Raw genomic sequence first — 13,749 nt, 5'->3', positions numbered from 1 at the left:
GGGCGGGGGGGGCGGTTCCTGTGCCCTGCGGAGCTGCACCCACTAAAAGGAGGGGGGAGCCCAGTCTCCACGGCCTGTTCGGTCCTTGGCGGACATGGGGGATCAAGCCTCTGTGTACCCCCCATTACTGTAGTATCTGAGCACCTGACAGCCACCGATCCTCATCCCCCCCCGCGCCTGCGTGAGGCAGGGCCGTGCTATCACAGATGGGGAACTGAGGCACGGAGACACTCTAGCCCAATGGGAGCTGGGCACCTCATTTCTTTGGCAGAGCTGGGCCAAGGTCACGCAGGGAGGCTGCAGCGGAGCAGGGATTTCAGCTCAGGTCTTCCAGCGCCTCGTTTAGGGCCCTAAGTGCTGGGCCATCCTTCCTGCTCTGCCGAGGCTCTGGCCCGTGACACCCCCCCCCCCCGACTCCCACCCCGCACAGGCCGCTGAGCAGCCACGGCTATAGGCCCAACCTGAACGTAAGGGCGAAAGGCTCCCAAGCCCTCACTGCCAATCAAACTCCTCCGGCACCAAGGCCCTGTTGTTTTGTCCCGTCAGCTGCTTGTGGGGAAGGCTGCGCGGAGCCGGGGCTTCCATCGGAAAGCACAGGGCTGTCCCCTGACGCCTCCTGGCCCCCTCCTGAGCCTGGAAACAGGGGCTGGGCGTGAGAGGGTTTGTTCCTGTGAAGTGGGGAAGGCCTCCTTGTCTGTTCTCGCCGAGGGCGGAGCTCCCTGGCTAGTATTTGTTGTGGTAGCAACTTGGTATGTTTGTTTCCTGTGTGACAGCTGGAAACATGTGAGAGAAACTGAGAGAAGGGAGCGACAGAGAGGATCGTTGCTAATGCTCAGTGCCTCAGGTCCCCCCTCGCTCAGATGGGGATGATAATCTCTCCCGGCCTCCCAGGGCAGGTTGTGAGTGCTACATGCATTAGTGCGTGAGGCTAAGTGTGTTGGAGAACGCCTTGGGTGCCAGCGATGGGCAGAGGGTCATTCTCTGCATCCTCAAAAAGCATCCTGAACTTGGAGTTAATGAAGTTTTCCCCTCCCCTTTGGGAGGTGGGTGGACAACATGTCCCTTAGTGCATCGACAGGGAAACTGAGGCACAGAGCAGGGGAGAGACTTGCCCAGAGTCACACAGCAAGTCAGGGGCAGCGCCTGGGAAAGACAAAGGAATTGCCTCAGTGTCCGCTTGCATTACGGGCTGTCGACGCATTCTCTGACGCTCGGTGAGCTACGGATGCCGCAACATTGGGTCCATTTCTCTTCGGAGGGGATCCTTGTGTGGGAACTTGGGATGGTCCAGGATGGTGAGGAGGACTGGGGGGGGGGGGGGCAGATGGGGGATGAAGTAAGTGACACTCCCTTGAGAAATCTTGTTTCTTTTGAAGCCTGGAAGAGAGACTTCTGGGATCCCATCAGCTGCCTCCTCATGCTGAGACGCTCCCTTCGTCTCCCCTACATCCTGCTCCCCGGCGCGCTAATTCACTCTGGAGGCTCATTGAGCTCAAAGCCAGCGGTGGCCGATAGAAGTCCGGCCTGGGTGCGGTGCTGCTGCAGCAGTACTGGGTAACCGGCCTGCCGGGGGAAAGGGTCACCTGCAGCCCGGGTGGCAGGGAGGGCAATACCCTGATTTGCCAGAGGAGGGAACCATCTGCAAGCCATGGGCCCAGTGCACTGGAAGAACTGCTCCTTGGGCCTCTCCCTCTGCTTGTGACAAAACTGAGGCAGGTGCAGGCAGAGTAAGACCCAGCTGGAGAGCTTGTGCATTGGGAGCAACTCCCTAACTCGAGCGGGAGGAGAGGAGCAGGGCACCGGGAAACGTGTCACTCTCTTGCCCAGCCTGCGGCACAGGAGAGAGGCAGGCCTGCTCAGCCCCGGGTCACGCTGATCTCTGGTCAGCTAAAGCGTGGGAACTCATCGTGGCGGGGGTGGAGCTTGTCCAAGTGTGTCAAGCGCTGTGTAAGCGACTGGTACCACACAACCGTTCAGTGGCGTTAGATCAGTGTGTGACACACCCGCTCGGCATGTTTTGGGAGCGGGATAAGCCCCCCTGAGGCATCTTTGTTCTTAAGGCGAGGTGGTCCTGCAGTCCCGCCCCCGAAGCAGCCCTTCGCCAGCAAAAAAGCCAGAGAGGTTCAGTCTGATGCGGAGATCATCCCTCTGGGGTGCCTGGCTCACACCAAACACCCGGGGTCTGGCTTCAGACTCCGCACCAGACTCCCTCGCCGGGCTCCTGTACATAATGCAAGCCTCTTGCCCGGCTTCATCCACTCACCCTAAGTGCCGGGCTAACCTTTCGGCTCAGATCAGACTGATCTCTGACACGTGTGCTGGGCGGGAGGCGGGAGGGTGTCATATCCTGCCATGGCAGGAGTGTGAGACTCAGTGACATTTTAGGGTTTAGTTTGTTTTCCAGCTCTGACTGTGATTCTCTGGTAGAGTCTGACCTGGGCCTGTCCTTCTATTCCTCTCTGTCCATCCTCGCAGCCGAGACTTGCCCCAAGCCCTGCCTTTGCATCTCTTCGGACTTGGAGGACTCCAGCTGTCACAGGCTTGTGTCTTTCTTACCGATTCCAGCCCCGGCGCCGGCGCTCGGAGGCACAGCCCAGCAAAGGGCCAGGCCTGCACGGTGCGCAGCTCCTTCAGCTCTGCTCTGAGCAGGGCAAGATGGCACAATGAGAAGTGGAGTATATCAACCAAGGCAGACGGTGGCCCTCAGAGCCCATCATGGTGGTACCCAGCCACCCTTTCTTATAACCTGCCCTGCTCCTTCTACAAAAACGAATGAGGAGAGAAAAACTCCTTGCAGGAATTGCCTGTCCTCCCCTTTGATGGAAGCGCTCTCCTAGTCTCGATTTGTAAAAGACACCAGCCCGGACAGCGGTAGTTAGTGTCCGACTCTCGCTGGTGCCAGTGGGAGTGAGGTGCCTAAATACCTCTGCGACTCTGGGCCAGGACAGATTGCGGTAATGCTGCCGCAGGATTTGGGGCCGTTGCCGCAAGGCACTGGAGCAATTTGGTAATACGGTAATTTTGGAAAGACCCCTCCATTTCCTGTTCATCTGAGAAGCAGGCTGGGGACCAGCAGGGCTCTGAGGGGGCTGCCCGGTAAAATGCTCGGTTCCTCTGCCTGGTGCTGGCCCTGCCTGTTCCTCTGCCACCCGGCCGTGGCAGCTCTTGGGTGACGCCAGGGAAACAAACACAGGCAACCAGCTAAAGGACGAAAACAACCACATTTAAAAACAAAACAAAACAGAAACAACCCCCAGGGAATTAATCTGCAGCCTTCTTTGCATTGGCTTCTTTGAAGTTTCTTGGTTTCTCAGCAGTTTCCAGGCCTGCCCTTGCGAAATGAGTTTTCCTTCTTCGGGTTGACAGGGAGGGTGTCAGCTCGGGTTTAACCCCCAGATTTGGGTTATTTTCTTTCACGCTTTGGTGGGGCGGTTGGTTTGCCCTGCTAGTGGAAACACCCCCCCCCCCCGGCCTGCTGGGTTTGCGACCCCAACACTGCATCGCTCGCCCCCGGGAGCGCAGGAGCCCTGGCCTGAGCACAGAGAAGTGAAACCGGCTGCTCCGATTTCCGTCTAAACGGGGTCGAACGTGGGGAAGAAACCGGGCGCGATGGAAACTCGGGCAGCGGCTGTGAATTTACTCAGCTCAGGGTTTAGCCACCCACACAGGGGCGGACAGGAGGGGTTCTCCGCGGCCAGGGTCCCGGTAACAGTCCCTCGGCATTCTCGGGGAACCCCCGCCCGGGCCGGGCCCGAGACAAACTCGCCAGGCTCCCCGGCCCTTGCTCGCCGCGGCCCCTTTAAGAGCTAGCCCCGCCCCCCACCCGGAGGGCGGGGCTGCCGGGGGTGACGTCAGGCGGCTGCTTTGATAAAAGGCCCGGGATCCCCGCCCGCCCGGCTACACTCAGTGTGTGAACGTTCCAGCGCGGCTCGCCACGTGCGCGGGGCCCGGCCAGCGCCCGCCACCCCCGATGGAGCCCGCCGGCTGCCTGCCGCCTGCCCCCTGCCCCGCCGCGGGGCCCTACGGCTCCGTCGCCGCAGCCCCGGCCGAGCCGAGCCGCGCCCGGGCCGAGCCCACCCGGATCGTCAGCGACCCGCTCACGGGCCGGTTGTACTGCAAGGGGCGCCTGCTGGGCAAGGTACCGCCTGGCCGGGGGGGCGGCGCGGAGGGGATGGGGGGAGGGGTCTGCCGGGGGGGGTCCCCTCGCCGCTCGGGGGTGCCGCTTGGAACCCGGCCGCCCCGGATCCCGCCCCCCGCACGGTCAGGAGCCGCCCGCGGGCTGCAGGACCGGCCGGGCTGCCCCAGCTGCTGCGCCGCCTGGCACCGGCATCTGCGCGCGGCGGGGCTAGCGGGCGCATCCCGCGGGCGCGCCCGGGCCTGCTCGGCCCTGCGGGGCTGGCCGATCGCCGGGCCCTGGGCGGCGGCTGGAAGCGGCGCTTGTCTCTGGGGAGGTGCCCCGGGCTCCTGGCGGCTCGGACCCGCGCTCCCCGGGGCGGCCGGGCGTTATCCGGCGGGCGGCAGCCCGGTGCCTTCCTCCCCGCGAGCCCTGGGCTGCCCGCCCCCCTCGCCGGCTCGTGTCGCCCTGGGACCCTCCTAGGCCGGGGGCTGCCGCCGGTGTCTTGTCTGAGACACGCTCCACTTCGCCCCCGGTCGGTCTGTGGGTTCCCAGCCCAGCAGCCCCCCTTGTCCGTGGCCGAGTGACTCCCTTGGAAGAGCCTCCTCCGAAAGCGGCCTTTGCCCCCGAGGAAACCGTCACGAGCTCTTGTGAAACGCTGCACTGGGGACATCGGCTCACGTCAGTGTCGAAGCCAGCCAGAGGCGGGGGAAACACCTGAGCGGTGCCGGGGGAGTTCTTTGTCTGGCCCCCGCCCCGCACTAGAGAGCTGAGGGGTTCTCCTGCCAAAGAGCAGCTCTCGCTTTCGCCTTGCCCGTCAGAGCTCCGTGTAGGTGGGAGGCCTTCCAGCGAAGCCAGTGGCTTTGTCCCCTTGCATCACTGCAGAAGAACCTGCCTGTGCAGTTCTCTGTCTCCTCGTGGTCTGAAATCTCGTCCTGTTCTCACTTCCCTCCCATGTGCAGGACTTTCCAGTTGATCTCTTCAAAGCGGAGAAGACTCAGTGTTCATGGGCTGGTGGGAGGGGGAGGCACAAGACAGACTTTACAGGAACTGGATTTGGAAACTGTCCTGATGCAGGGCTCCCCTACGCTAGCTTTTCATAATGGGGCCTGTAGTGTGAAATGAAACCAGATATTTTGGCTTTCCTCAAGGCCATGTGTTCCAGGGAAATCTCCCGGAAGCCAGATGGGAATTGTTCTATCCTGGCAGACTGGAGCTTTGAGTAAGTGAGTCACCAGGCTCGGGTGACTTCAGCTCAGCGCTGGAGCGAGCGGAAATGAGGATCTGAGAATGGGTGACCCATGTCTAATGACCGCTGCTTCCTTTGCAGGGCGGATTTGCGAGGTGCTATGAAATGACAGATGTCTCCAGCAACAAGACCTATGCGGTGAAAGTTATTCCTCACAGCAGAGTGGCTAAGCCGCACCAAAGGGAGAAGGTATGCATGGAGGCGACACTGCTGTCATCGGCTCAGCGGGAGGGCAGGGGTTTCAAGTTGGTTTTTGCATAGCGATGGGGCCGCTTGTTGATGGGCCGCTTCCTCCTTTTCAGATTATGAATGAGATCGAGCTACACAAACACCTGCATCATAAGCACATTGTCAAGTTCTCGCACCACTTTGAAGATTCGGAGAACATCTACATCTTCCTGGAACACTGCAGCAGGAAAGTAAGTGGTTGGTTCGCCATACGGCCATGGCTGGCATGGCGCCGTCGGGCATGCTCCTGCAGGGATGTGAGGTGTCAGTCGTGTTAAGGGGGGGCCTTGCAGCAGATGCACCAGCTTTGTCTCGTGTAGACAAGGCCCTTGCTGTGTTTTTGCGCCTTAGATCCTGTATGTTGCTTGGACTGTTCTAGATGCTTGTTCTCTTGCCGCCAGTTCACTCCCTTAATGGGCGCTCTTGTAAACTCCGATATAAAACCCCATAATGCTTCAGTGTCCCGAAGCTGCTAAGATGGCATCTCCCTGAACCAAATCAGGCTTTAGCCGGCCAGTTACATCGGCAGGTTCCCTGTGTAAAATGAGTGGATCACGGCGGTATCGCAGAGACGGGACGTGCAGTCCTCCAGTCTGATGGAGGATTGTGATCCTGGAGCAGGAAGCGCCTGTCTGTTAGTCGGAGAGTTGAAGGTGGGAAGGGATCTCTGTGGTGAGCTAGTCCAGTGGTTCTCTACCAGGGGTACGTGTACCCTTCAGGGTACCCCTGGAAGACTTCCACGTCCATCAACTCCTCTAGAGATCTGTCTAGTTTTATGACAAGCTATGTTAAAAAGCACTAGCGAAGTCTGTACAAACTAAAATTCCATGTGGACAGTGGCTTGTGTGTACGGCTCTGTACCCGCTAACGGGCGTAGCAGTGCAATATTTATACTCTGATTTATTTTATAATTCTATGGTAAAAGTTGTGCAGTACTACGGTGCGGTGACACTTCTGTAGTTGTGTGTCTGATTTTGTAAGCAAGCAGTTTTTAAATGAGGTGAAACTTGGGGGTACGCAAGACGAGTCAGACCCCTGCCAGGGGTACAGTCGTCTGCAGAGGTTGAGTCACTGTGTGAGTCTCTTGCCCTTTTGATAACGTCCCCTGTAACGGCCGTGCCTCTCTGGCCCAGGGTAGCTAAGTTAACGGCTTTGCTTTTCCTCTTCCAGTCGCTGGCTCACATCTGGAAAGCCCGACACACGCTGCTGGAGCCGGAGGTGCGGTATTACCTCAAGCAGATCATATCCGCCTTGAAGTACCTCCATCTCAAGGGCATCCTTCACCGGGACCTCAAACTGGGTGCGTGCCATCATCCCAGCCCCTGGCCTTCTTTGGGCTCCTGTTCTGGGGACGGGGTGGGGGAAGGGAGCCCCGTGTCGTGCCCGGTGTCCTGACAGCTCCCTTCCCTTGTAGGCAACTTCTTTATCAACGACAACATGGAGCTGAAAGTCGGAGACTTTGGACTTGCCACCCAGCATGAGCCAAGGGACCACAAGAAAAAGTAAGAGCCTCCTCCTGTCTGGTTTTCCTGCACGCCTCCACCCGAAGGGTTAATACTTCACATTCTCTCTGCGCTGCACCCTGCCTGGGAAATCCTCCATCTCTCCCGTCTATTACCTCATTGTAATAAACGGCTGGCCCTGCAGCTGGACTAGAGGGGAGGGGACTGCACGAAGCCTCCTTTCCTGGGGGGAGAGTGCGAAGATTGTGCTGCCTTGTGCCGTCCCGCACTCAGGCGGTGACGCAGCGCCCCAGAGGGGCCGGAGGCAGAGGAGGCAGGGCAATCAGAATTGTGGGGAATTCCTCTGGAGTGGCCGATGGTCCAGAGAGCAAGGGGCTGGCTGCTGCTCTGGGGGCCTCGAGGTGCGGAGGGGGTTGCAGTGCTCTTCTGTCTGGTGCAGCAGCTAGCGCAGGGAGGAATGAAAACCCCTGAGATGCGGTGGAGGAGGGAGTCTCCGGGGAGAGATGCTGCCAAGGAAAAGGCTCTGTGGGGCCCACTGTTGGCAACGCTGGGGCTGGGCCGAGGGATCTTGGTGCTAGATGAGTAGAGCGGGGAGGGGGAGGGATTGTGGGGATGGATGTGAACCCAGAAGTCTGTTAGTGGACCCTGAAGGGATGAGGAGGGGTGCTTAGTACATTCCCTTGGGGGGAAGGGATGGAGCCCTGCTGCTCTGGATGTAGAAGGCAGCGAAAGCACCAACCCCTGCGGCATGGAGGATTTCAGCCGAGATGGAGTTGACGTGTTCTCTGGCTTGTTACTGTGCCACTGACCGTGCTCTACTCTCTGCCCCCAGGACGATCTGCGGCACCCCCAACTACCTCGCCCCCGAAGTGCTGCACCGGCAGGGCCACGGGCCGGAGTCGGACGTGTGGTCGCTGGGCTGTGTCGTGTAAGTGCGCCGCTCCGGGCAGGGAGCAGGGCAGGGTGGCTGTGAGGAAAGGCTGGAGGAATGATGCTTCCTTGGCAGCTCCCTGCGTAATCAGCCGGGTCCGCTCCCCGCGCCGGCTGGGCGAGTTGGTTTCCACTCCAGCTCACGGCTCGGCAGCGGCAGGGTTTGGATCAGAACCAGTCACATGCCATTGAAAGCAGTGGGAGCTGCCTGGGTCCGTTTGCCCAGGTTTTCTTACTGCTTGTGGGTTGCCAGGAAAGCCCAGCTGGACTGGTCACGGGGTGTCTGCGGGGCCGGCAGTTACAGGGGGGACCGGCCGGCTCTTCGTGTGTCGTTCAATGAGCCCATCAACCCAGCACCCGGGGGTGCTAGGGACCCCCTTGTCACTGCAGGCGAGGCAGCTCTCTGGTGTGCTTTCAAAACAATGGAAAATGTTGGCCGCTGGCCGCAGCCCCAGTTCTATTTATAGGGGCTCCCCGCAGGGCCAATCATCAACCTTTCTCGGGTGGCTGTTTATTCTGGTAAGCCACAGGCTTCCTGTCGAACTTTCCATTCGCAGCCTGGCCCGCTGAGAGCCGGCTGGGACAGATGAAAGGGGACGGTGGGCTGACGCGGGGGCGAGCGCGGCCACGGAGGGCGTAACTGGGGCAGAGTCTAACTCCACCTCCCCGCGCCACGGGCTCAGCCGACATTCCTGGTTTCCAAGGCCGCCTTATCTCGGGCGCTGCGGGTGATTGCAGGGAGGTGTCTTCCGGATGTGACTGCCGCCGCTTGCAGCCCGGGGCGATGGCCTTTCCTCGGAGGCTTGTGACAGGCGGCACTTAAAGCCAGGCGTGGCCTTCGTCAGCGCATGAATAACTTCCGGGCCTTGTCATGGCTGGGCTGGTGTGAGTCAGGATCAGGAGGACAGGGGGGGACATGTGCCCAGCCCTCACCTCCACCCCCATCTCTTTCCAGGTATACCTTGTTGTGCGGGAACCCTCCCTTCGAGACCTCGGACCTCAAGGAGACGTACAGGTGCATCAAGCAGGTGGAATACACCCTCCCGGCCTTCCTCTCCACGCCGGCAAAGCAGCTCATTGCGGGCATCTTGAAACGCAACCCGCCGGACCGCCTCACGCTGGAGGAGATCCTGGACCACGAGTTCTTCACCAAAGTGAGTGGCTTTTCTGCCACGTTGATTTCCCTGCTAATGCCCTCCCTGCTGGGCTGAGGGGGGATGGAAGCAGGGCGGGCCTGGCTGCTGCTCGGGCGGGAGACTTCCCAGGGCGAAGTGCGTCCGTTGTCCCAGTGCCCCCGCAGGCTGCAAAGACAACGGCTGCCCCAGGGCCTGGTCCATTGGCCACTGACATCATTGGATCTTTAGCCCCAGCGTGCCGCCCAAATTCCCCTTCCGGTACTTGGCCCTAAATACCCTGGTACCCGTTTGAGCTGTGTCACACTTCGCTGCTCTGCCCCCTCGGGCGCCGTTGCTGTTCCGCTGTAGCGGAGCCTGTCTCAATGTGCACGTTCCTCGCGGTCGCCCTTTGGGATGCATCTCCACGGAAACGCAAGCCGCCAGCGGCTGTCAAAGGGGTGAAAGTGGCCCCGGGCCGCACGCCTAGGGCAGCTGTCGTCCCGCTGTGTACCGCAGGCTCCGTTACGGCAGGTGGACCGGGCCCTGACGCTTGCTCTCTCTGCAGGGCTACACCCCGGATCAGCTCCCCCCCAGCAGCTGCGTCATGGTGCCGGAACTGAATCCCCCCAGCCCGGCGAGGAGTCTCTTTGTGAAAGTCACCAAGACGCTGTTTGGGAAGAAGAAACCCAAAAGTAAGTTGCTCTGGTTGCTGGCCAGCCTGCTGCGTGGCAGAGGATGGCTGGCCTGACGTCGAGCTGCCCGGAGCGCCGTTACTCTCCGGAAATCGGGGGTCTGGCCTTGGCTCGACGGTTTTATTCTGGTGCTGCTCCGAGCCGGCCAGGCCCCGTTGCATGGCTCCTGCAGCACGTGCTCCGAGCTGAGACTTCGCCCCATCTCCCCCGGGTGGAAACGTTCCCTGGCCTGCCTGGCGGGGTCAATGGTGCCTGAGAACCAGGAAATGAAACCGCCCAGCCTGGTTATGCTGGCTGAGCGGAGAGGCGTGCAGGGGTGGGCGAATGTGAACAAGATCTGAGGGCGGCTGCTCTCGGGCGGGGCCAGTGGCCCAGGCCAAGACTCGAAATGTCTGGCTGCTGATTGACTAGCAATCCCAGCTTCCCTGATCCGCCGGGCGGGTCGGCCCACTGAGTGTCTCCTCCTTCCTTCTAGTTAAGAAGGGCGCTGCTGAAGAGAGAGATGACCTCTCCAAGCTGGTCACCGGCCTCATGAAAACCTCCATCTGCAGGCAGATGAGCTACAAAACGGTGGAAGGGAATGAAGTAAGACGGGAATGACGAGGGGGGAAGACTGTGGAAGGGAGGTGGGGGGAACTCTGTATATCGGGGGAGCTTCGCCGGCTGCCTGAATGAAACTGCTCTTCCGTAAGCATCAATGGCTTGGTGGGGGGGGGCAGGAAGGAGGGGGGTCTCTGGGTGGGAGGAGGCGGGGCTCTTCCCGGAGTGGGGCAGCCACTGGGGCACTTCCAATAACGCACCACCTCTCTCCAGGTGATGCCCTTGACGTGTCCGAGCGCCAGCCCTGTGGAGACGCTGGCAGAAGAGGGCTCGCGGAAGTCCATCTCCAGGTCCCTGCGGGGCACCATGGCCAGCAGCTGCGAAGGTGAGCGCCGCGGGGGTGCCTGCGTGTCGAGCCGTCCTGCGCTGAGGTTCTGGGGCGCCTTGCAGCGCAGACGCTCCTGGCGGGTGGGAGAGGCGGGGAGGCCAAGGAGCTGCTGGGGAAGTGGTGTGTTGGGGAAGGCCATCTTGCTCTGGGCTGATGGGGGGGCTCTGGGACCCCCGTGAGATCCCCGCCTGCCCCACAGGGTGCTGGTGCTGCTGTGGGCCTGTCTGGGAAGAGCAACGTCTAGAGACCGCACTTGCTTGACGCTGTGCTCAGCTGAACACGGGGGGTTTGAGTCCTGATTTACCGTAGACCCCAGATCTCTTCCTGCAACGCTTCTGAATCCTGATTCTGGCTGATGCAGCTTCCTGTAGTGCGGGTGGGGTCTACCCTGAGCCCCTCTTCTCCCCGTGGGACTCAGAGCTGTGAATTTGCACCGAACAGTCGCTCTTCGTGGAAGCCCCTTAAAATCCCAGCCCTCGCCCGGTGCGGGGGACGACAGCCTGTCGGGTCTTGGGGTCTCCTTCGGGTTCGAACCCAGCCCGCGCCTCGCTCGTGCAGCCTCCGGCAGCTCCTGGCAGGCGTGACCCACTGAGCCCTTTGTCTCCCCCCTGCAGCGTTTGAAGAGTGCGTCACGGCCTCGGTGCTCATCGAATCGGCCGTCGGGGTCCTGAAGAGCTGCGTGGCCTTCATGCCGCCAGGTAACTTGGATTTTCAGGCTCTTGTCGTCTTCTCCCTCCCTCTCCTCTCCTTTTCCCCTCCCCCCCCCCCCCCCCCCGAGCCCGCCTGACGCGGGAGGCCGACGGCACTGGGGGGCCAGGCCATAGCTTACTCCAGTCTAGAGGCTTGGGCAGAAAAGGCTTCCTGGGGTGTGAATCTTACCACGCTGACCTAATGTGGGGTGAAGTGCCGGGGGGGGGAGGGGCGTGTCCCCGTGGCCGCTCGGTGGCGCTATCTAGGACACCAGCCTCTGAAAGACGCTGAGGATGGAGGCTGGAGCCTCCTGTGGGGACCAGACAACTCACATCTCCTCTTGCTGCCCCCTCCAGCCGAGTGGAACCCGGCCTCCCTGGCTTGCCACGAGCCCTTCGTCTGGGTGAGCAAGTGGGTGGACTACTCCAACAAGTACGGCTTCGGCTACCAGCTGTCCAACCACAGCATCGGCGTCCTCTTCAACAACGGGACGCACATGGCGCTCTCCGCCAGCCAGAAGTAAGCGGCTCCGTCCGCCGGGCGGGAGCGGGGTCCCGGGGCTTCCTTCCTGCATTGGCTGCCGGGCAGCTGCGGGGCGCTTGGCATCCAGAGCCAGAGGGCGTGGGGGAAGGGAGGGTGTCCTGGCAAGGCTGGGACGAGTGAGGACAGGGTCGGGGACTGCGCACCGAAGGGTGTGAACGCCCAGGAGACTGCTCCAGCCCACGGGTCCTCGCTGGAGACCGCGCTCGCTGTGGAGCCGTCTCCCCAGGGAGCTAGTGGAAAGCCTGGCCCTAGCCTCTACGCTGACTCAGGCACAAGATGTGAGCCTGGGACGCTTGCCCTCCGTGAGCAGTTTCTGCCACGGGATCCCCCCGGCCAGCTGAGGGTGACACGGGCTGCCCCGTCTAGAGCAGATGGTGGAGCCCCGTGCCGTGCGCTGGTCCCCGCAGCGGCCGTGCAGAGGCTTTCGGGTGACAGCCCGTGCAGCTGGGCCGCTGGAGCTGGGCGCTCACCTGGTCTCTTCCCCCCAATCCCAGGACGGTGCATTACAACCTGACCAACAGCAAACACTTCACCTTCCCCATGTCTGCCGTCCCGGAGCAGCTGCGGGGCCAGACCAGCATCCTGCGCTACTTCGCCTCCTACATGGAACAGCATCTCATGAAGGTGAGCGGCCGCCTGGCGTCCAGCTGCGGGTCCTGGGGGGCAGGCTCCTGGCACAGCTACCCCGTGCCCTGAAACGGGAGCCTCTGGCTCAGCCGGCTGCTTTGTACAGCACCTGGGAAAACAGCCAGGCTTTCCCTTCAGGAACGCAACGTGGGAGTCCTCCTCCCTGGGGAGATCGGCGGGTGGCGGGTGCCTGGCCCAGGTGCTGTGGGAAGCCTGGGAACCAGCGGTGGGCTGCTCCGGTGGCCGGCTGGCTGGGAGGGCAGGAATCGGTGGCTGATGCTGACTTTTCTCTGCCAAGGGGGGGGACCTGCCCAGCATAGACGAGATGGAGCATCCTGCGCTGCTGCTCTTACAGTGGGTGAAAACGGACCAGGCCTTGCTGATGCTTTTCAGCAATGGAACAATCCAGGTAAGGGGGGAGCGGGGGGGCGGGGTGGGGCGGGTGGGGGGTGACCTATAGATGAGGAAGATGACATCTGCCTGGCTTGGGGGTCTCTGGATCTCTGGATCCATCTCCTTAGGCTGGTTCTACAGAGCCGCCCCCCTCCCCCAAGAGCTGAGGAAAGCAGCTTTCAGTGCATCTCCATTTACCCGAGAGAATCTCTGGGTTTAGGGCTGGAGTTTTCACACCAGGGTTTGGAAACCGGTTCTAGGTGACAGGGTCCGTCTTCCCTGCGCTAATCTCTGCGCCGGGGCTCTCCTAGGTGAACTTCTACAACGATCACACCAAGGTGATCCTCAGCCAGCCCGGCCCCGCCTGCGTGCTGACCTACATCAACAAGGAACGCGGCTCCTACATCTACAAGCTGAGCAGCATCCGGGAGCGGGGCTGCTCACCCGAACTGCGCTGCCGGCTCACCTACATCCTCAAGCTCCTGCAGGAGCGGGCCGCTGCCTAGATCCGCTGCTGTGGACTCCCAGGCTCCCCTGGCCCTGCTGCGAGTGGCCATGTCAGGGGGATGAGGGACAGCTCTGCGCGCCCCCTGCCCACCCAGCTCCATGCTGCTGGCCAGACAGAACCAGAGCATCCAAAACAGCTGGGTGCCTCCAGCAGCAGCTGGCCCTGACGTCACTCATCTGCTGCTGCCTCCAGGCGGGCTCTACCGGTGTTGGTCAGCCGGCTGCTCCCAGGAAATGTGGGGGGGAGGAGGGGTGTGTGTGTGTGGGGGG

General features: G+C 61.5%; 1 protein-coding gene across 1 annotated transcript; it reads left to right on the top strand.

The window, feature by feature from the left end:
- The first annotated feature begins 3,911 nt into the window (after window positions 1–3,911).
- On the top strand, window positions 3,912–13,749 carry PLK3 (polo like kinase 3). The gene is made up of 15 exons (XM_067567881.1): window positions 3,912–4,138; window positions 5,445–5,552; window positions 5,666–5,782; window positions 6,762–6,891; window positions 7,006–7,093; window positions 7,887–7,982; window positions 8,940–9,138; window positions 9,665–9,791; window positions 10,267–10,376; window positions 10,605–10,716; window positions 11,334–11,417; window positions 11,766–11,928; window positions 12,447–12,576; window positions 12,878–12,988; window positions 13,284–13,749. Exons 1-15 carry the CDS (start codon window positions 3,971–3,973, stop codon window positions 13,476–13,478), a joined length of 1,938 nt encoding a protein of 645 aa, XP_067423982.1. The 5' UTR covers window positions 3,912–3,970; the 3' UTR covers window positions 13,479–13,749.

Source organism: Emydura macquarii, unplaced genomic scaffold (genome assembly GCF_026122565.2).
Source record: "Emydura macquarii macquarii isolate MOO-44397 ecotype Brisbane River unplaced genomic scaffold, CSIRO-AGI_Emac_v2 contig_2805, whole genome shotgun sequence".
In the NCBI taxonomy this organism is placed as follows: Eukaryota; Metazoa; Chordata; order Testudines; family Chelidae; genus Emydura; species Emydura macquarii.
Note: the sequence above shows the minus strand (reverse complement) of the source record. Positions and strands in the feature narration are given on the sequence as shown.

Excerpts from the sequence above, each read along its gene's own strand:
- PLK3 (XM_067567881.1), top strand. The coding sequence starts at position 3,971 with ATGGAGCCCGCCGGCTGCCTGCCGCCTGCCCCCTGCCCCGCCGCGGGG. Across the intron at positions 9,139-9,664 it reads ACCACGAGTTCTTCACCAAA|GGCTACACCCCGGATCAGCT; the intron begins GTGAGTGGCTTT and ends CTCTCTCTGCAG. Across the intron at positions 11,929-12,446 it reads GCGCTCTCCGCCAGCCAGAA|GACGGTGCATTACAACCTGA; the intron begins GTAAGCGGCTCC and ends CCCCAATCCCAG.